This window comes from Parus major, chromosome 9, assembly GCF_001522545.3.
Source record: "Parus major isolate Abel chromosome 9, Parus_major1.1, whole genome shotgun sequence".
In the NCBI taxonomy this organism is placed as follows: Eukaryota; Metazoa; Chordata; class Aves; order Passeriformes; family Paridae; genus Parus; species Parus major.
The window spans coordinates 4,247,141-4,268,051 of record NC_031778.1 but is presented as its reverse complement, the minus strand read 5'-3'; the positions used below and the strand labels follow the sequence as shown (position 1 = coordinate 4,268,051).

Sequence of the window (20,911 nt, the reverse complement as noted above, 5' to 3'; positions counted from 1 at the left end):
GGCGGCGGCGGTGGGGCCGGAGGGGAAGCGGAACCGCCGCGCGTGGCCACAGCCCGCAGGGGCGGGGCGGAGCATTGCCGCGGGGGCACCGCCCGCCGAGCGCCGGAAAATGCGTCACCGCGAGGCGTGATGGGACTTATAGTCCGTTCCTTGCTGATGGGAATGTCTTTTATACCTATAAACTATATCTAGTTTTTATGGTTATTTCTTTATATATTTTATATATTAATATATGTTTTTATATATCAAATTATATATTTTTATATATCAATTATATATTTACATAAATATATTTTATATATATTTTATATATAAAAAAAATCTATTTCTCAGTCAAAAATAAAAGAGCCTGAAGCATTAAAAAAAATTCTATATATATTATATACATAAATAATAATTATATGATGATGTGTTTTATAATAAATATTATATATATCATATATATTATGTGTGATATAATAATATGTATTCTATCTATAAAACACATATATTTAATGTATATATTAGATATCATATACATCTTATATGTAATGAAAGTTATGCATAATATATTACACTATTAATATGCTAACATTTATTATATAATAAATATAAAAATATATTGTAAAAAATATTTATTATATAATATATATTGTTTTATTATATATGTTATATATAAAAATATGTATTATATGTATAACATTTCTCTTTTCTAGGCTGGTTGGATCTCTTCATTTTCTCTGTCTGTGGACAATAATCAGCTGCAGGAGGTAAAGTCCACCACTATAAAAAATCCAGCATGAAATCTAGCATCCATCTAAACTGGTTCTCCTCCACCCTTGCTTCCACCTTGTGATGCTTAAATTAGAGTTTATTTCCTCAATGCTTTATTTTGCAAAGAAAACCGGTTTGGCCCCACACGGGGGCTTCCTGCTATGGCTGAGTGTCTCCTCCAGGTCGGTCCTGGCTCAAGGACACTTCCACAGGAGTGTGGAGCTATCAGAACTCCACAGGGCTTCATGGAATCATGGAATGTCCTGAGTTGCAAGGGACCTTAAAGCCCATCCAGTTCCACCCCTGCCATGGTAGGGACACCTCCCACTCTCCCAGGTTGTTCCAAGCTCCATCCAACCTGGCCTTGGACACATCCAGGGATGGGGCAGCCACATGTTTGTGTTCCTCCTCTGTGCTTGGCGCTCTCTTCCTTTTGCACTTGCAAAGTCTCATTTTGTATCTTCTGTATGGACACAACTGAGAAAAAATTAACCCTCCTCTCACCAACTTGTCAAGTGCTTCTCAGAGCCCAGCTGGCACAGGGGTCACATCACTGGTGACAGCAGCAGGACACAGAGCAGCTCTCCATGCTGCCACTTCCAGTGGCACAAGCCCCAGTTGGATACGCAGCTTCCAAGAAATCCAGTAGGAACACAGCTGGGAAAGCAGTGTATGTGCCCTCAAGGCTTCTCCCCCAAACCCTCAAGGCTTCTCCCCCAAAATTCCTGTGATCCTTTTAATCTTCCATATGATTTCTCCAAGCTTCCACCTGCCCTGGAGGCTGGATTTCACCTCCTCTGTCTGCCCAGGTTTGAAGCAAGATCTGATTTTCCTCTCAGAAGGAGCAGGACACACACCAGGCAGCTCCTCTTCCCCAGCTCTTAGGGGAAAGGATCCACGGACACCTCAATTCTCCATGCAGGTCCAGGCACATCTGAATTTCCAGCTTGTAGGTTTCAGCCCACACCTGTTGGCTGTCTGCTCCTTCAGAACCTCTGCAGAGCCACACAACACTTCTCCCTGCAGATGTGCCCGTTTCCCAGGAATGGCATTCCCAAGTGACCCTGCCGTGGTGCTGAGGTGGATCTGCTCCAATCCCCCACAGGCACAGCCATCCTTTCACTTCTCTTTCCATGTTTGCTCCTTTCCCTTTCTGACTCAGCTTATCACTGCTAATTCACCTCTTCAACACCCCTGGAGAATCCACAGGTTTGTGGCTTCACCCTTCACTCAGTTTTACTCCCCATCCCTCCTCACCTCTCTGTGCTGCCTTGGCCTCCTACCCCCAACCCCTCTCAGCTCCATTTGCAGAATCCTGACTCCCCTCCCACCCTTCTGTCTCCTTCCCCAGGAACAGCTTTTAAAATAAGCTAGGAAGGGTTTTTTGTGGATTTTGGTTTGTTTTTGGTTTTTTGGGTTTTGTTATACCCATTTCTTTGTGATTCAGACAGCCTTAATTCCCAACACAACCTTTAACACCTCATCCCCTTTTCTTTCCCTGCTCTGATTCAGTCATTACACATGTTCAAAATGGGGGTGGTTGTGTCCAACTGAACATCTCATTCCTGTCTCCAAAACTGTCAGAATTTTTGTACAGGACTTACAGCTCTTCCTCTGATCTCTGTGATCCCTCTGGGGCTGGCACTTGAATCCTCCTGCATGGCACACCTGCTGAATTCCGTGCTGGCTTAGTGACATCAGTTCCTGCTCTGAGAGAGAGATTCACTGGCTAATTCCTTTGTAATTAACACTGCTGTGGTTATCAGACTTATTTACAGCTTGTAAGGAAAAATGTGTCTGCCATATTTATAACACAAGTGCCCTGGATTTAAAAACAGCAAATATTTGCCACAACAAAAACCACCCCTTGTGAAACTCTGCCCTTCCTCTCATATTTTACATTAATCAGAATCAATTATGTTCAGTTGAAAAGGTGATGGAGAGCAATCTCGATATATACTTTACTTCCATATTTTTTCCACCTGCAATATTTTTTCTCATTTGCCCAGAGGATGTTCCCATTCCCTTTCCTTAGGTTTTGTCAGGGACATTGATTTAGCTGAGGGATTCAATCTGTGATTTTCAACTGGTGTTAAAAAACAGGTAATGAAGTCCTGTCCCTCAGGTCCGGCAATCTGGGATGTTCCCATTCCAAGGGTCAGGCTGCAATACAGAGTTACCTGTATAATACAGAGCACAGAAACAAACTCAGCTCTGGGAATTAAACATCCCACTTTGGAGACAAGTGACTCAGTGCTGGTGGCAGTGCTGACAGGGTTGAACAGCCCAAATCTCTTTTTGATTGTTTCCAACCTGCCCTGGAAGGAGTCACAAGGAATTCACTCTGCTGAATTCCAGCAGGAAAAAGATGCCCAAGGGACCCTGAGGCTACAGCTGGACATTGATGGAAGTCTGCACACCGAGTCCCTGGAAGGGATTTTCATTCAGCCCCTCACACACAACACAGATTACCTGCCTTGACTAATTTACTCGAGGTTTATCGGGAATAAAATCTATTTTCTCCACACGGGGGTTACCGTGAGCTCCCAGTGCCACCTACTGACAACTGGAGATAGCACCCGAGCTCTCCTGCTCCGGAGCCTCTCGGCTTTTCCATTAGGTAATTTCCCCTCCATTTCCTTCTATTTATCAACTGTCCCGGAGACTGAATGTGGATCTTCTAAATATTTGCTTCTAGTCACTATCCCATCACTCACTTTCATCTTCCAAGGGTCTCTTTCCATTCATGAAATGAGGTGAAATTTCTTCAAATTTTCTAAACTCTTTCAATTCTGACCAATTGCTCAGCCTGGAGAAAAGGAGGCTCAGGGGAACCTTCTGTCTCTCCACAGCTCCTAACAGGAGATGGAGCCAGGTGAAGGTTGGGCTCTTCTCCCAGGAAACAAGGGACAGGACAAGAAGAAACAGCCTCAGGCTGTGCCAGGGGAGGTTCAGGTTGGATATTGGGAAAGGTTCCTCTTGGGAAGGGCTGTTGAGCCCTGGCACAGCTGCCCAGGGCAGTGGTGGAGTCCCCATCCCTGGAGGGATTTAAAAGACATGTCGATGTGGCACTTGGGGACAAGGCTTAGGAGTGGCTTTGGCAGCACTGGGGAAATGGCTGGAATCAATGATCTCAGAGGGCTTTTCCAACCTTAATGACTCTGTGATTCCAATCTGGCCAAGAGCAACCAATCCCTCACAGTTATTAGGATGGGAGAGATTATTGACATGTCCCAGGTAAGCACAGAATGCATAAATTCATACATAACCCATCTGCACGACAAGATTAAAACTCAGAAAATTTAATGACTCATTATTAATGTTTTCCATACCTTTAATAACCAATCCCTGAGTCAAGAAATACAAACAGGTCTGCAAGAGGCAGCACTGTATTGCAAACAAGCCAGGAGGAGGGAATGGGAGGCCCAAATCCACTCCTGACTGTTGCCTCATTGCCCACAGCAGTGCTTTCACCTTTTTGATGCTTTTTTCTACTCTCCATCTGCTTTGGATATTGACAACACCCTCAAAATGTCTTCTGGGCTGTGGAAGGCATTTGTAAGCATTATGAGCCAAAGGAACTATGTAATACATGTGGGACCCTCATGCCCCCTAAGACATAAATAACAGTGGAGTAGGATCCATTCAGGAATCCAGTGCAATATCCAGTTAGGTTTGCTTGATGGAGGTCAGACATTCCGTATTTCCTCAGGTCACAGTGAGAAGTGTCCATACTTGCAGGCAGCAGCTAGGATGAGGCCAGAGCAGAGCCCCATGGTGAGCAGGGTCAGGGCACACACCAGGGAACTGTGCTCCCTGAGCCCCACAGGAACTCTCAGCATCAATTCCTCATATACCTACAAAGAAAAATAAATATGTAACACGCATTTGACCAGCTGGTTCTTTTTAATTGCAACTGAGAGGATTAGGAACCAGACCCTTATTTAATTGGCCCTTGGCTAAAGCTTCTTCTGAGATTCAGTATCAGAACCAGGGTGGGACAGCCCCTTTAGTTCACAGCCACTGCTGCACTGCACAGCTCAGGAAATGCATCTGTATCCCTGTATCTCTGCTCCTACTCCAGACACTGAGGGTACACTGAATGCTGCAGGGAGAGCAGCTCCCACAGTGAGCTCAGATCACTAAGGAGACAGATTTCTCCAAAGTGAACAACTATTTGGTTTTTCATGGATATGGGAAGCTGCAAAATGTTTATTGACAAGAGCAACAGATGTCCCAGCAGTCTGCAGGTATCTTAAATATAGGAAGGCACATGTTACAACAGATTATTTTATTATATAAATTAGTCCATTTTCTGAATCTCTACACTAGTGTGTACACTTCTGAACATCAAGGACAGTTGTTGGCCACACTAAAGATCCAACTTTCCTTGTTTTTGAACACATTAAGAAACTTCACCTTCTCCTAAACACTCACCCAAATAGGTAACAACCAAGTAAATAAAAGTGGCTTTTTTTAGGATGCTACTCCTTAAATCTTTGCAGTTTTACCATTACTTTAGTTAGATCATCATCTTCCACCTTGCTACTCCTCTGAAGCACCAATGTTGTAAAGATTTTTCTTAATTTGACCAGTGCCAATTATACCCTACGATTCCAAGTAAACTAGTAAGGGGGAAAAAAAGGTCAGGAGAGCACACAGTCACTGTAAACACAGTAGAAGGGCAGGATGACCCCCCCATTATTAGCCAGTCAGAAAGGAAGAAAGGAGCCTGAAAAAGTGGGACCCACACAGGTAGTCTTTTAATGATTAATTCCTGTGCTATAAAAGATGTTAATCACAGAAAAAAGTCAGCAGTTGTTAAAAAGAACCAGAGGAAGAACTCACAGGTCTGTGTTTTGCGCTGTGCCACTGACAGGGACTGGAGGTGTCAGATGGGCAGGGAGTGTCCACTTCAGCAGGTTCCCAACACTCTGCAGTCAGGTGACCTAGGGAAGGCATTCCTGCATCACCAGGAGCCAGGCAGGATAAGCAATCTGGCCTCCAAGTTTTTTTCCAAATATGGGTTCTTTTCCCTCACAACAGCTTGATAGAATCTATTCCCTGGGAGCCAAGTGGTGAAACACCTCTGCATGGTCAAAGTGATGTTGGGCAGTCCTTGCTGTGAAGGACTACAACTCTTCCCTTCCAGATACAGCAGGTATCCAAGAAAGAATCTCACCTGTGTGGTATCTTGGCCCTTCTGTTGTTAATAAGGCAAAGAATTCCTGGTTAGTGTGCAGACTCGTCAACTTTAGCCATGTAGTTAGACTTTCCCCCAAAATAAGTCCCCAAAATAAATAAGGCTGTTTCTCTTGGCCTCCTGTCAGCACATAAAAGATCTCCCTTTAAAGATACTTTAAATCCTTTTCCATTAATCATTAATAATAAATGTTTTCCTGCTCATAACTAATAAACATGGCAGAAACCCAGGAAGACTTAACACCCCTTTGTTAAATGAGAGGGTACTCCTGCCTGTCCCTATGCCTATCCCAGAAAATCATTGCTCAAATGATGTACAAGTAAAGAAAAAGGAGCTGAATGAGCTCACACACTGAGCATTAGTGTGCTTGACTTGGCAGGAATGATTTTGTGAAGGGGAACAAAATTTGGAACAAAAATACAGGATTTCATTGTTCACATAACTTGAAATATTAATTGTAGTGGATATCAGGTTCTTGTTTCATCAGAGTTTGAGACTCCAACCATTCCAAGCTTCAGCCACAGTTTTCTACATTCCCCCTTTATATAAAGGGAATGCAGCAAGAGAGTACTAGATTACTTTGATTACTCTAAATAGGTGACAGTGGCTATTAAATACTGCCTCCAGAACTCCAGCTGCCAAGGGAGAAGCGGTCAGAGCAGGGGACCTTTGGCAAACCAGGGCCTGCTGGGATCATGACAACCATGGACCATGACAACTGCCATATCTTCCAGCTGGAAGAGCCCAAGCAGCACAGGGGTACAATGGCAGCAGAACAACACAGATCAGACTCTGAGAACTTCCTGCCTTTGGCCAGGCAGCACCACTCAGGGAGGAACACAATGAGGTCTTCATCAGGGCATGCTTTCTGCTTATGTTCATGCAACTACCAAGATTTCCATCTCAGGCACAACCAGATTCCAAGCTCAGGATTGCCCCAGAGCATCAATGAGAATCTCACTGTGGCAGCAGCAGAGCAGCACCTCTGGGTTCTCCAGAACAACCAAGGCTTCCCATGTCCCCTCGGCCGGCCGGTGGTACCGCGCGTGCACGGGCACGGCAGCGCGGAAACAGCGAGAACAGTGCGCGTCCGGCTCCAGGAACAGCAGCAGGAGAAGATCCCTGGCCAAGTACTCAGGAGCCTCCACATCAATGACATCAGGAAATAACACTGCCTGCAAGCCGGGAGATACGGGTGAGGTTGTGATGGAAATCAAAAACCATTTCCCTCATTCTGACACTGAGCTCGATTTTATGGTCAAGATGATTAAGTTGGGAATTCCAGCCTTCCAAAATACCTTTTCAAGACTGAGTGACTCCTATGTGTGAAAAGTTCAGTGTCACTATGGCTACAGCTAAACTCGTGAGGTGTCAGCTCAAGGATGCGTGTCAGCAAGGCCAGACCTGCACCTCAGGCATGCCAAGGGCAGGAGCTGCCCACAGCCATGTTTTAGACAAACTAGACCTAAGCAGATTAAAGCCAGAGCCTTTGCACATCTTTATAATGTGAAGAAAAATGTGAAGCAAAGACTGGAAAGCAGCACAGAAAGCTAGGGTGAAAACTAAGCTGGGAAGCTGCTCAGTCCAAACACACAGCACATGACTTAGAGCTCACCAGCACCTCTTTGGGGGTTTCCCTTCCACCTTCTGAACCCAAACCTTTTAAAGCTCCTCACCTGGGGCTAAGAGAGGAGCAGCAGCTCCCTGGTACATCACCTGTGTGTGAGAATATCAGCAGCACAGGGCCAGGGATTGCTGAGCAAGCTGAGTTACAAGGAAACACCAGAAAGATTATATTGTTTGGCACTTCCTTCCAGGAATTAATCACCTTGGTTCAACAAGCCAGAAAATGACCAGACATTACAACTCCCTGAGTACTTACCTAACTCACTGCCAGATCTCCTGGTGTTGGGGCCATTACCTTTGTTAGATTGTTCTGCTGCAGCGTTGCCAGCTCATAGGGATCCACGTAGATTCCCGGCGGCAGACGCAGTTGCGCTGCCACTGCACATCCTCCTGCATCCTCCCCGAGCTCTACCTTCACCAGCAGGTCCCTTCAAATGGCAACAGGAACAAAAAATTTACATCCCCACTTAAAAGTCGGCACAAGACCCCCGAGAGACATTTCTCAGATGGGATGAGAGGCAGCTCTCACACTGTGTGCACCTAATTCCGATCATGCTTTGCTGTCCAGCCTTCTTCACCTCAACTCCATAGCCACGGCCAAAACCAAAATTTGTTAATGTCTCAGAACCACCAATACCTTCCACAAAAGTTTTAGAAAAGGGCCTCCCATTTTCCCTTCACTACAGCTTGTTAATCCCTTGATCCTGTTAATACATTCCTGACATATACCCAGGGATCATGGCCCAGGGACTTGATGCAAATGCACATGGAAAGAACAGAAGCTTCTTCCAACAGAAAATCCCGTGGCACGTTCCACTGATGGAAGGCAGGGTGAGGACTCACCTGTGAAACCCCTCTTTCAGTAGCTCCTGTGTGACAGTGGTGTCCTGACAGGCTGCCTGCACATCTACAGTGACACAGAGCCAACAGTGTAACAGCACGGTGATCACAGGGGCTGCCAGCTTCAACAAGTGCAGTTTTATAACTCATGAACGTCTCAACTGCAAACCCTCTCCCAGAAGAAGGGAAGCAATATTTGACTCTGATCAAAAAGCAGAATAGGTTGCTTGGTTCAGCGGCCAAGCCATACTTCCCAAATCCAGAGTCATACAGTGGTTTGGGTTGGAAGAGACCTTAAAGCCCATCTTTTTCCAGCCCTCTGCGTCGGGCAGGGACGCCTTCCCCAAGACCAGGGTGCTCCAGGTCTGTCCTTGAACACTTCCAGCCACAGCTGCTCTGGATAACTGTGCTAGAAACTCTCCACCCTCACAGGGAAAGATTCCGTCCCGGTAACCTATCTAACCCTGCCCTCTGGCAGTGTACAGCCATTCCTCCTCGTCCCCTCACTCCATCCCTTGTGCAAAATCCCTGTCCAGCCCTCTCGGAGCCCCTTTAGTCACTGGGAGGGGTTCTAAGGTCTCCCTGAATCCTTGTTTTCTCCAGGCGGAACACCCCCAGCTCTCCGGAGCCTCTCTCTCAGCCTGTCTCCGGAGTAGAGGGGCCGAGCCCCGCCATCCTTTCCCGGCGCGGTTCCCCGCGGGCACTCACGGAGGGCACAGAGCAGCGCGCCCAGCCCGGCCCCGACCCGCATCGGCCCCCCCCGCCCGCCCGCCATGGCGGCTCGCTCCGCACGGCCCCGCGCGGGCTGTCCTTAGCGCCGCCTGATCGCGCGGGGCCCGCCCGCCCCTTGCTCCGATGCACCATGTCCGGCAGGCATTGATGAGGCCAGCCCTTAGGGGACCTTCGGCGAAGGGGGCCTTTACCGCTGGGGCTCGGCGGCGCCGGTGGAACCATGGCAACCGCCCAGGGAGGTGGGACCGGCCCGGGGGAGGAGCTGGAGCAGGAGGAAGAAGAAGAGGATTTCTGCATCGCCCGAGGTGAGGCCGACAGTGTAAGGGAGACAGGGAGCTCCTGGAGTGGGGCCAACGGAGATGCTGAAGGGCCTGGAGCATCTCCATGCCCAGGAAAGGCTGAGGGAGCAGGGGCTGCTCGGCCTCGAGAATAGCCCCAGATGAGAGGGGCCCTCAGCCCTGGGTGTCCGTGTGAGCAGGGAGGGCTCCGAGCAGGGACCAGGAGGAACGGGCAGGAACTGACCCCAGGAAGTTCCACCTGGACATGAGGAAGAACTTTCTGGGTAGTGCCTGAGCCCTGGACAGATCCCAGAGAGGGCGTGGAGTCCGCCTCACTGGAGATATTCCAGAGCTGTCTGGACATGCTCTGTGCCATGAGCTCTGAGCTGACCCTGCTGGAGCAGGGAGGTGGCACCAGGTGACCGCTGTGGTCCCTTCCAGCCTGGCCCACTCTGGGAGAGGCAAGAGGGATCAAGCCGGCCGTGTCCTGCTGCTCTTCGTGCTCAGAGTTCGGGCCTCGGCCGTGCCCCCCTCGCGGCAGAAAAGCGGCTCTGAAGGGCACCGGGCACGGCCCTAAACCACAGCCAGCTGTGCTGCTGAAGCGCTGGAAGCCGCCGGTCACTCCGGCAGCGGAGGGCTCAGCCCGGGTTAGCAGGAGATCCAAACGCTCTTTCCCACAGATCCAAAGAGCTGCTCACGTTTGTGTTTCTCATCTTCATAGAATCCCAGAATGATTTGGGTTGGATGGACCTTAAAGCTTCTCTCGTTTCACCCTCTGCCACGGGCAGGGGCACCTTTCACTACATCATGTTCCTCCAAATCACGTCCAGCCTGGCACTGGAAATTGTCACTGTTAAGAACATTACTGCATGTTTGAGCTCTTTCCTATGTGATTTTTTACAAAGGAGGCAGTGTTTCCAATTCTGCCTCAAAGTAGCTTTTCAACATTAATGTGATTTTTCTTGGTGTGGAGAAATACATTGATTTTGGGGGGTAAAATGTTACTTTGCGTTATTGCAGTCTGTAGGGCAGCAATAATGTTTAAAACCAAGGTAAAAGTTACACCTGCACTCAGTACTGTCCACTGCGTGGATCTGCGACAGATTTGGATATTTAATTTCATAATTCATTTCCCTGGGCTTTAAGGTCCCTTCTGACCCAAACCACTCTGTGATTCTGTGATTTTGCTGAACTCTACTCCTGACAAAAAGACCAGCACTGAGAGACTCTCCCACTTGCTTTCCTTTTTTCCTGTTTTCCAGGGAGCATTGCTGAGGGCTCTGATGGAGCCACAGCCGGTGCCACGATGACCTTCAGCGCACAGAAGTGTGGGATCTGCTTCCAGCCCCCATCCATCATCCTCATCTACAGAGACAACAGCCAGGACAAGACTCGCCAGCGCATCATGCCCATCAGGCATTTCTCCAGGTTCTCAGGTGAGGTGCTTTCATTCCTGTCTGGCTCCCTCCAGATGCTTGGAGAGGAACCCATTGGTAGCAGCATTGTTGGCAACCACTGCGAATCTTGTAGCAGTGTGCAGGAGGGGCTGTGCTGGGGTAACATCTCTCCAAGGAGCCCAAAGCTACATCTCAATCTGAGCAATGGCTCTCTGAGCCCGGAGGGTTTGGAAAGACCCCTGGGGAGGGTTTGGAAGAAGATGTGTGTGTGGGAAGAGGTTTGTTGCAGCTGCAGGGGCCTGTGTTGGCTCTCCCCAGACTGCAGCAGGGCTGCTGAGCAGCTGAAGAACAACCCTCGGCACAAGGCCTACCTGGAAGGGGTCTCACTGCGCCAGCTCCAGAAGCTCTACAGTTTGCTGAGAGGTCGTTTGGAAGGACACAGCCTGGCTGAGAGCTTGGAAAAGTTTCGGCAGGAAGAGACCATTGACCCAGAGGAGGATATGAACAAATTGGATGATAAGGAACTGGCCAAAAGGAAGAGCATCATGGATGAGCTCTTTGAAAAGAACAGGAAGAAGAAGGATGACCCTGACTTTGTTTACAACGTTGAGGTGGAGTTCCCACAGGATGAGCAGCTGGAGTCCTGTACTTGGGACATGGAGTCGGATGAAGAAATCTGATTCCAGACAAAGATGGGCAGGTCAGAGACAAATCTCAGTAGGCCAGCAAGAGAGAACAATGTCTTCATATGTGTTCTGTCCCATGTTGGCTCAGGAGAACCTGAGGTGCCACAGCAATCCCAGGGTTAAGTGAGCTTTGTTTAAGAAGCCAGACTTGATTAAATGGAAACTGGGTAGCTGGAATGGTTGGCTGGTTTTACTCTTTTCCTACATAAAAGAATTTTAAATTATTTAATCTTTCAATTTTTTACATTTCAGTGAGTTTTGGCTGAAAATGAAGCATTAAATATTCATGTCCTGAGGACACTGTTAAAGCTGTATTGTACAAATAGGGTGATTATTATTGCCTACTGGGAAGTTAAATATGTATCAGTCATTCTGGATAAATCAACTCTGCATTGAGAATATTACTGTCACATTTCCCTAGCAATGCTTAAATCTCCAGTTTTAGCTTACACAAAAATATGTCCTTACATGTAAGAGAAGGAATATCTTGAAAATTTATTAGTCTTGAAAGTACTTTTGAAAACACAGTGATTTCAGACTGCTGCAGTGGGGTGGTTTGGACCCTTACACTCCTGGATGATGCTTCCTCCTAAGTGCTCACATGCTGGGAGAATGTGCTTAAAGTACCTGAAAAACCAGAGTGGTAAAAGGTCGAAGGCTGGGGGTGGTTCTAGAGTAAGACAAACTCATCCCACCAAAGGTTTTAATCCAGCTGTCTACCTTGGCTGGTCTCCACTAGATCAGTCCTGCTCTCGTGTAAGAACTGGAGTACTAAGATTAGGATTCTTAGGGAAATTTTACAACTCCAAAAGCTTCCTGAACTGTGTGAGCTGTGGGTGAGATAGGTTTTCATCCCAAATTGAGGGACCTCAACAAACTGCTGCCTGACATAACTAAGAGGAGTCACTAGAGGAGCAGCTGGAAGAGCTCTCCTCCTACACCCCAAAATGAGAGTTGCTGCTGTGAAAAACATGGAACAAGTGTCTGTTAAACCACAGTGCTTTGCCCTCACTAGAGAGGATGAGGGAGCTCACGCTTGGCCAAGAGGGTCTTCAGTCAGGAGAGAAATGAAAGCTGAGGCCTCACTTGGCAAAATTAAAAAATATGTAAGGACTGACTCAACTCTCCCAGGACCAGAAAGGGCATGCAGGGGTCTGGCACAGGTCTCACCTCAACAATTGCAATGTAACAACACAAAAAGATCTCCCACTTGTGAGGGAGAGAGCACCTGGGAACCTCTCCTCCACTCACAGCCTGCCCCCAGCTTTACCCTGGCCAGGCTCAGAAGACATGGCCTGTGCCCAGCCCTGGTCATGGCCTCTTCTCCAATGAGGGCTACATGAGGCCAAATGAGTGCCTGGGTCATGAGGTTCCTGCTGGCCCATTCTTCCAGCCCACCCCAGACCTTCAGCATGCAGCTGTACAGGTCTTCCCAGTTTGGGATCTTGTTCCTGGGAAATCGGGAGAGCCTGAGCACTCTTTCTCCCTTCGCCACAACCCGTGTCGCCCTGTGAGCCAAAACGCCAGAGCGCAGAGGAGCTCTGGAGGTTCCAGGTTGAGCCTCGCAGTGCTTGCCTGGTTCCCCACTCCTGCCGCTGACATCGGCCACAGCTGGCTGAGGCAAAAAGGGCCGAGCGGGCAGCGACAGTGATCCTCTGTGAACTTGACAGGAAGGCATTTTACAGCCAGCTTTAGATAATGTGTATAGACATGAAATGGGACAGATCCCAAGACAGTCCCCTCAGCAGCCTCCTGATAGAGCACATCCTACTAACCACAGCCCTCTGCACTTCACTCCCACTGCTCCTGACCTGCCTGGCTGCCCTCCCATCCAGACTGTGACATCTGCACTTCTATGAAGAGTGTTGTGGGACAAAGCCTTGCCGAGGCAGACAGAATCCGCCACTCTCCCCTTGCCTTCAGATCCATCCATTTCATCCCGAGAGGAAAGCAAGTTGGGCAGGCATAACTTAGCCTCAGCAGTCCCTGCTGACTTCTTCCAGCCACACTCTTGTTCTAGAATTGTGCTCCAAAGAACATTCATTCCATGGTTTTCCCAGCAGGAAACTGCCCTGTTCTCTCTGGGATTACCTTTTGGCCATTACTGAAGCTGGGTGGAACCCTTGGGCTCCCCAGTGACCAAGGATCTTCCCTGATCACCATGATGGTGAGAGCAGCTTTGTAAGGACACCCACCATTCAGAAAGTGGAATCTCCTCTTGCTGCCCCGACATCCCATTCATACCAGAGCTTCAGGTGAGCCACGGCTTTCCAGGCACTGTGATGAGGGAATGTTGAGTACCCTCATCAGCTCCACACAGTTAAGAACACCCCCTTTTTATCCATGTCCTGGACAGTGCAAGGTGCCCAGGTTCCTCCCTGTGTGTTCTCCCATGACTGCACCACACACCCCACACTGGATGGAGCAGCAGCATTGGCTGTGGAGATGGGGAAGGACACCCATCCCCCTCTGAACCCTGCCCCAGGGAGAGGGGAGCTCACAGGGGCAGCTGCTCACCCTGCCAGCAAGGAGACACTGGAACACAGCTGGGGGATGGCACAGGGATGTATTTATAGGTCACTGCTGTCTCCCAGCGTGCAGCTTACAGGCAAAAGAAGGGTTGAAAGAGGCTGAGGGATTCCCCAGTTGGGGCCTGCTTTGGTTCTGGCTATTTCAGTCTAAAATTGGGGCAGAAAGCAGTCATTTCTGAGCCAGATCTGACAGCTGGGTTTCCAGAGCCTTTACTGCACTCAGCCCCAGTGGAGCTGCTGGGTTGTCTAGCAGGGTCCCACTCATCCATTTTTCCAGCCTTGCACAGCCACCAGCCACACCAGTCTCCCCCATGACTCTAGTCCCACACCTGTGCATGGGAGGGGCTTGTCCTGCAGTCAGCTTTAGCTCCCCCTGCCTGCACCATCCCTGGCATCCTCCCAGGAAAACCTCCCAGGAAAATCCTCCCAGCTTCAGGCCAGCCTCAGGCATCTCCCTCCAGCACCCCTCAGGACAACTCCACTGGGCTTGAGCCCCCTGGCACACCCCACATCACTGAGCCCACCCACACCTGGGCAAGGACAAGTCCCCTGAATTCCCACTCCAACACTGCTGCATGCTTCCCTGTACCCCATTCCCATTAAACATGTTTCACTAGAAAAATCCCAACAGTGCCCAGGAATAAAGCCACTCCAGTTCTCAGAAGGGCTCTTGGCTTAGCACAAACCACCATCGCTTCTCCTTTCCCCTCAGTGATGCCTGCGGAACAGAGCAGAACTTCCCCAGGTAGTGCTTGCTGCTCTGGGAGAGCCAGAGTGTGCTGTGAGGGAGCTGGGTGAAGGAAACCCCTGGGCACTGCTGGAGCGACCGCCTGCAGGAGCAGGGCTTGCACAACAAGGAGGAAGGATTTCTCTTCGTTTCCTTTGTATATTTAATCCAGCAGTCACTGAAGAAATATAAATCCATGATAAAACATCGCTGAGGGATATAATTTACCCTCCTGCTTTTCAGTCAATAACTTGGGCTGTTTTTAATAAACTTTTCTAACCCAGACTGTGACTTAGTGAAGAAACAACACCCTAAAATGTGTCTTTCAGCCCTACCCAGCGCCTGTCTTTATCAGCACATGCACGTGGTGCATGATCAGGGCTGCCTGCATGTTTGGCAGTGCCAGCAAGAGCAGTGTGGAAAGCTGTAGCTACAGAGACCCTTCTCCGCAGTGCCCAGGTGATATTTATTCCAGCCTGGAACACTTTGTGGAGGGTGGTTGCAGATCTAGAGGACATTTTGAATTGGCTACAGGTGGGAATAAATAAAAGGAACTGCTGGAAGGAGTGAGGGAGGGGGAAAGCAGTGCTGGAGAAAACTGTCACGGAATCCCAGAATGGTCTGTGTTGGAAGGGACCTTAAAAACCCATCTGGTTACAACAGCCATAGGCAGGGACACCTTCCTCTAGATCAGACCACTCCTAGCCCACTCCAACCTGGCCTTGAGCACTTCCACAGATGCGGCATCCACAGATTTTCTGGGCAACTTGTCCTTTCAGCCAATGAATGTTTGATGTCGTGTCCACTCAGCTCTCACCAACACCAGCTGAAGGTTTCTGCTGAAGACATGTTCCTTGTGGATTCCCAGCACTACATCACCAAACATGGCCCACATCCTTTGGGTACCATTAGGGCAGGAATGGCAGCTCTCCCAGCACCTCCTGTCCTGCATCCATCAGGTTTCCATCCTGACCACTACGGAGGGGTTATCACCTGTACTCCTGAGCACCTGCTGTTATTGGCTATTCCTGAGCCCTTCCTCAGCCATTAGTAAGGGCTGGACACCCCACACCGGGTTTTCACCATTTTCAGCAGCTTCTCCTTGAGCATGAGGAAGATGACAACAAAGGCCACCAGGAGCGTCAGGCAGGTGGGCAGAGCCAGCACCAGGTAGAGCAGCACCAGGTCGGCCGTCTGCCATCGGCAGCTCTGCAGGACGGGCTCGGGCAGTGCGCCGGGGCTCAGTGCGTGGGAGCCGTGGCTGCAGGTCACCTCCTGCCAATCGGGGACACACAGTCCCTCCACCTGCTGCAGGGCGTCCCACCAGCCCAGCATGCAGCAGTTGTAGGGGTTTCGGCTGACGTAGAGCTCCCGCAGGCTCCTCCCCAGTGGTACCTGTGCCAAGTCCGGCGGCAGCGCCGGGAGGCAGTTGTCCCGCAGGTCCAGGCTGTGCAGCCTCAGGGTACCCAGCGAGCTGGGGAACACAGACAAGGAATTCCCAGAAAGGTCCAAGTGCACGAGGCTGTTCAGGGCAGAGAAGTCCACAGTGGTGGAAGAGAGGCTGGTGTTCCTCAGAGACAGCACCTGCAGTGTCAGGACAAGGTCCTGCAGCCACCCCAGGTCCCCTGACAGCACCTGGTGGTTGTCAGAGAGGTCCAGATGCATCAGCGATGTCCCCTGGAAGGGGTGGCTGCTCAGCCCCTGCAGACCACAGCCAGCCAAGGAGAGATGGGTTAAGGTCTCCACACCCCTGATGTCCACGCAGGGGAGACTCTCGGCCTCACCTGGCTGGGGACAGAGGTCAACCCGGTTGTGGCTGAGGTCCAGAGTAGTGATCTTTCTGGTGTGGGTGAAAATCCCGGGAGGAAGGCCCTGCAGCCTGTTGGTGCTGAGATTGAAGAGCTGCAAGTTGGGTAGGATGTCCCCAGTGCCCACCTTCATCCCTAGCTCCACCAGCTGATTCTGGCTGAGGTCCAGGTCTGTCAGCATGGCCAAGGGGTCCTTCTCTGACAGGTGAAATGCCTCCAGGCAGTTCTGGTTGAGCTTTAGGTGAGTCAAGGAGGGCATCTGGGCCAGGAAATCATCTGGCAGGCCCCAGACCTGGTTCTGGCTCATGTCCAGGAGGTGCAGGGAGGAGAGGTTGCTGTGGCAGAGCTCGTCCCAGAGCCTGACCGTTGTGATGTTGGTGGAGTTGCCATCAATGATCAGGAACTGCACAGTGACATTGGCCAGGGAGGTGCCATTGGGTAGACGCTGGTAGAAGCTCATCCTGTTGTCCTGCAGCAGCAAGGAGTGCAGCTTGCTCTGCTGGGGCAGCACAGGGAAAAACAGGAGGTGGTTGTGGGACAGGTCCAGCACCTCCAGCTCAAAGAGGTCATCACTTTGCAGGGTCATAAACCACTCAATGACATTGTTGCTGACATTGAGCACCCTGAGCTGGGTCAAGCCAAACCCCACCAGACACGGGAGGTAGTTGTAAGCTATGTTGAGCCTCTGCAGCCTCTGCAGCCCTTCAAAAGCATTGTCAATCTCAAAGATGTAGTTTTTCTCCAGGTTCAGCTCCAGAAGCTGTGTCAGGTTTGTGAAGATGGATGAGTCCAACCTCATGATGACGTTCCTGGCCACAGACAGGGACTCCAAAGAAGAGAGGTTTGAGACTAAAATTGATACCATGTCCTCCCTGAGCTGGTTTCCAGCCAGATCCAGTGTCCTCAAGGCCGGCAGAGCAGAAAGAGCAGCAGCTGTCAGCGAGTAGTTGGTGAAGAGCAGGTTGTCTGTCAAGGAGAGCACCTCCAGGCCTTGGCTGCTGAGGAAGGCACCAGGCTCAATAAGCTCCAGCCGGTTCCTGGTCAAGCTGAGATGCCAGAGCTGGGGATACAGGAGCAGAGAGGCATTTCCCAGGACCTGGATAGTGTTGTCATCAAAAAACAGCTCCTCAGTATCGTCTCGAAGGTTTCCTGGGATGGAACTCAGCCATCTCCCAGTGCAGTCCATGATGCTCTGCACCTGAAGGAAGAGGAGAATATTTAACACCACCGTGGGAGGCAGGAGATGAAAAGGAAGAAGTCTGGGGAGCAGAGTAAGGGGGGAGGAGGTGGCTCTTTGGTTATAGCCTTGGCACACCAGTCCACTCCAAGCCAGTAACATCTGGCTTGTCTGGAGATGCTGAGTTACCTGGGCTTTGCCAGGCAGGACCAAGCACTCAGAGGGGTGAGGATTCACAAGAGAGGACTTACAAGCTCACAGCCCCCAGGAGATGTTGCCTGGGCTGCGTCCATCCCGCTTCCCCATCCCACTGCCAGGAGGAGAAGAAGCAGAGAGAGACCAGGGAGCAGGGCCTCCATCTCAGTGGTGGCACTCCTGTGGAGAGGGAGGCAGAGGTGAGGAGGTCAGAAGTTGCAAACTGTTCACCCCAAAAGGCTCAGGTGGGCCATCATGAGCTGTCTATGGAAAAAGGGGCCCCGAGCCCACCCACCCCAGCAGAAGCCCTCATGGGGCTCCCCCAGTTTGAGCCTGGAAGGCAGGGAAAGAGCAGGGATGGGAGTGGCAGCTCAGTCCTGCTTGGGGGAGCACAAGGAGAAAAGGCACCGTTGGTGCTGCACAGCTGCTTGTGCAGGCCATTGAGCTGCATCCTTCCAGCAGGGTGTCCCCCCAGCAGGGCTCGTATGCCCCTTCTTGGCACCAAACACTCCCCCAGGGGACAGCAACCCATCCCCACCATCCCTTAAGGCCATCCCTGCTGGGGCCCTTCCAGGGAAGCAGAGGCTCTCCAGCAGGAGCTGCCCCATTACTGACCTAGTGGGACCGGAGCTGACGGCATTTGCATCTGGGGAAATGCTGAAACTCAGGCAAATGAGCAGCAGTGTTTGGCACACGGCACTTTCACAGCTGCTGCTGCGTGAAGGAGAAACAGGGTTATTTTGAGCAGCCCAGGTAGCCAGAGCCTCACAGCACAGAGGGAGCAGGGCATGTCCTGAACTGTCTCCTTCTTTGGGACAGCCAAGGGTCTTATCAAAGAGCTGGGGTCTTATCAAAGGAGGACTTATTACTCTGGGGGAGATGGAGAGGTAGTCCCCTTTCCCTAGGCTGCTACTGACAAACAGCACCTTTTGTCCTCTCAAGTCCTCAGAGTCCAGCAGCAATTCATACCCAGGCACAGTGGCAGGAGAGGGACCTTGGTCCTTGCTGCACCCAAAGGACACCACTTTTGGCTCTGGCTCCTGATCCCCTTTGAAGAAACTCCCACTTTCCTTCACCCAGCTCAGCCTTTCTTCACTTCTTCCAACATCAGAAACACCTCTATCCTCGCAGTGCTCCCTGGAGCTGCTGGGATAGCACCTGCCCAGCCAGGAGAGGAGGCAGCAGCCCCAGCAGGAAACCCTTGCCCGCAGCCCTACACCAGAGCCCACATCCAAGGGCTTTGGGAGCTCCCAGGGTGCTCCCCACACTTCACACCAGCCCCAGCACGGGCCCACACAGCCACAGCTCTTCAAGCACAGGCATTGGTGACACCACAGATGCCCAGATTGGCACAGGGAGCCCCCATGGTGTTTTCCCCCAGCACAGGTATCAGGGGGCAGTTACTCACCACGTGGAACAGCGCGTGGGCTTTGGCACGGTCCATGCTGCGGCCCCTCAGCTGCGCTCAGAGGGGTCCTGGGGTCAGGGGTAGGGGTGACCTGCGGGGTCCGTGTGCCACCCACGGGGTCCTTGTGCCACCCACCAGGGCCAGGTCCCAGCCACCCTCTCGCTGAGCACCAATACAGCCTTTGCGGAAGGAGCCAACGGAAACTGTAGTCACATGGAGGCAGCGAGCGCAGCCCAGCTCTCGCTTACTGAGCTCAGCCTGGGTCATGCACTCACACACGGCTCCCCAGCAAGGAGGAACCACAGGGCCCAGGCAGGCAGCGAGGGGTACAGAGCATGCAGCTCCTGGGGACAAGCCGTGCGTGGCGACTTCTTTACGCAGAATCCCTGCTCGGTGTTTCAGGCCACAGGGATGGTGGCTGGCAGTGCTTCCGCCCTGCACAGCTATGCCACCACTCCTGCAGGATGGAGAAATGCCACCTCTGCATGGCACCTATTCCCATTGTGTCCCTCCAGACCCCTCTTGCCTCCAGTGCCCAGCCCAGGGATTCAACAGGAGCCAAGGGATGCACGCCCCATGGAGGAAGAAGGTGCTGTTATTTCCTTTTGCATCCCAAGCCAAGGCTGGACATGTCCCAGGTGTTGAGTCCCCAGTAACTTTGGGATGCCAGTGCCTGTCCCTCACATTGTCCAAGTGGGATTCAGGATGCTCCTATCTGCCTTCTCTCAGACCTTTGGGTGTCTTGGGGCTGCTCGGGATATCAGCAAACCCAGCACCCAGAGCACAAGTTGGGACCACCCGGATACAGGGATCTCCTGAGTGAAAGTCAGCAGAAATGGCTTTTCCTGCAGCTGTCAGTAAACAAAGATCCACATTTCCAAGGCAATATGCACAGGGAGGTCCCCTTCCTCCTCACCCCCATCCACCCCTGCTCTCCATCTCCCTACCCTATGTCTTCCCCTTCCCAGGCCCCTCATGCACCCCCAAGACCTCAGCAAATCCAGCCTCTGAGGAGGAAAACTCCACCCAGATGTACCTAGCTGGGGAAGGGTTCAAAACTATGGAGACAAGACCCAACCCTGCAGCAGGACCAGGTCTGGGATCAGCAGGTCCATGTTCTACATGCCACGTGTTCCATGGTGCCAATGGGATATTTGCGGAGTTAGGAGATGAACTGTGTCACTGCAGCACACCAAGACCCCATCCAAGGGACATCCCAGACAGGGTCTTCCCTCCCTGCCAGACCATGTGGCCCCCAGACTCCTGAAACCAGCAAAATTGACCAGGGAGATAATTTTCTTGCCTTCCCCCTAAATTTCATTTCTCCTCTGGGAGGAGGCTGACCTCTCCCATGTCACTCACAAAAAAGCCCTGTGGTTTCATTTCCTCCATTTTCAAGGAAGTTTGACATATAAAAATCAAGAAGGAGAAGAAAGAAGCAAACAGGAGTGGCAGAAGCTCACAGAAGGGCAAAATTCTCATGGCATTGCTCAAGGGTACATGAAAGGCTGAGACCAGCTGATAACCACAAACTCCTTGTCCCAAACCCT

At 50.9% G+C, this 20,911-nt stretch overlaps 3 protein-coding genes across 8 annotated transcripts; 1 reads left to right on the top strand and 2 right to left on the bottom strand.

Annotated features, from left to right (window-relative positions):
• Positions 1–4,039: 4,039 nt before the first annotated feature.
• On the bottom strand, positions 4,040–9,197 carry PIGX (phosphatidylinositol glycan anchor biosynthesis class X). Of its 3 annotated transcripts, XM_015636996.2 has the most exons (7): positions 9,131–9,184; positions 8,426–8,489; positions 7,878–8,010; positions 6,918–7,131; positions 5,936–5,956; positions 5,602–5,702; positions 4,064–4,610 (listed from the first exon to the last, which is right to left on the bottom strand). In XM_015636996.2, the coding sequence occupies exons 1-7, from the start codon at positions 9,171–9,173 to the stop codon at positions 4,467–4,469; spliced, it is 720 nt and encodes a 239-aa protein (XP_015492482.1). In that variant the 5' UTR covers positions 9,174–9,184; the 3' UTR covers positions 4,064–4,466. The 3 variants fall into 3 exon arrangements, 2 of the variants coding, with proteins under 2 accessions (XP_015492481.1, XP_015492482.1); XM_015636995.1 differs by lacking the exon at positions 5,936–5,956 and having other exon boundaries at positions 4,040–4,610; positions 9,131–9,197; XR_004498746.1 differs by having other exon boundaries at positions 4,588–4,610; positions 5,602–5,956; positions 6,940–7,131.
• Positions 9,198–9,330: 133 nt separating this feature from the next.
• Positions 9,331–11,744, top strand: CEP19 (centrosomal protein 19). Of its 2 annotated transcripts, XM_015638221.2 has the most exons (3): positions 9,332–9,459; positions 10,695–10,868; positions 11,148–11,739. In XM_015638221.2, the coding sequence occupies exons 1-3, from the start codon at positions 9,375–9,377 to the stop codon at positions 11,507–11,509; spliced, it is 621 nt and encodes a 206-aa protein (XP_015493707.1). In that variant the 5' UTR covers positions 9,332–9,374; the 3' UTR covers positions 11,510–11,739. The 2 variants fall into 2 exon arrangements, with proteins under 2 accessions (XP_015493706.1, XP_015493707.1); XM_015638220.2 differs by having other exon boundaries at positions 9,331–9,459; positions 10,695–11,744.
• A 242-nt stretch (positions 11,745–11,986) lies between these two features.
• NRROS (negative regulator of reactive oxygen species) lies at positions 11,987–19,522 on the bottom strand. 3 transcript variants are annotated; one of them, XM_015638216.3, is made up of 4 exons: positions 19,362–19,522; positions 18,569–18,667; positions 18,010–18,133; positions 11,987–17,779 (listed from the first exon to the last, which is right to left on the bottom strand). In XM_015638216.3, exons 3-4 carry the CDS (start codon positions 18,115–18,117, stop codon positions 15,821–15,823), a joined length of 2,067 nt encoding a protein of 688 aa, XP_015493702.1. In that variant the 5' UTR covers positions 18,118–18,133; positions 18,569–18,667; positions 19,362–19,522; the 3' UTR covers positions 11,987–15,820. The 3 variants fall into 3 exon arrangements, with proteins under 3 accessions (XP_015493702.1, XP_015493704.1, XP_033372619.1); XM_015638218.3 differs by lacking the exon at positions 18,569–18,667; XM_033516728.1 differs by lacking the exons at positions 18,569–18,667; positions 19,362–19,522 and having other exon boundaries at positions 18,010–18,467.
• Between the last annotated feature and the right edge of the window lie 1,389 nt (positions 19,523–20,911).

Excerpts from the sequence above, each read along its gene's own strand:
- NRROS (XM_015638216.3), bottom strand. The coding sequence starts at position 18,117 with ATGGAGGCCCTGCTCCCTGGTCTCTCTCTGCTTCTTCTCCTCCTGGCA. Across the intron at positions 17,780-18,009 it reads CTCCTGGGGGCTGTGAGCTT|GTGCAGAGCATCATGGACTG; the intron begins GTAAGTCCTCTC and ends CTCTTCCTTCAG.
- CEP19 (XM_015638220.2), top strand. The coding sequence starts at position 9,375 with ATGGCAACCGCCCAGGGAGGTGGGACCGGCCCGGGGGAGGAGCTGGAG. Across the intron at positions 9,460-10,694 it reads GGATTTCTGCATCGCCCGAG|GGAGCATTGCTGAGGGCTCT; the intron begins GTGAGGCCGACA and ends CCTGTTTTCCAG.
- PIGX (XM_015636995.1), bottom strand. The coding sequence starts at position 9,197 with ATGGCGGGCGGGCGGGGGGGGCCGATGCGGGTCGGGGCCGGGCTGGGC. Across the intron at positions 8,490-9,130 it reads CGCGCTGCTCTGTGCCCTCC|ATGTGCAGGCAGCCTGTCAG; the intron begins GTGAGTGCCCGC and ends GTGTCACTGTAG. Across the intron at positions 5,703-6,917 it reads GCTGCTCTGCTGCTGCCACA|GTCACCTGACTGCAGAGTGT; the intron begins GTGAGATTCTCA and ends TGCCTTCCCTAG.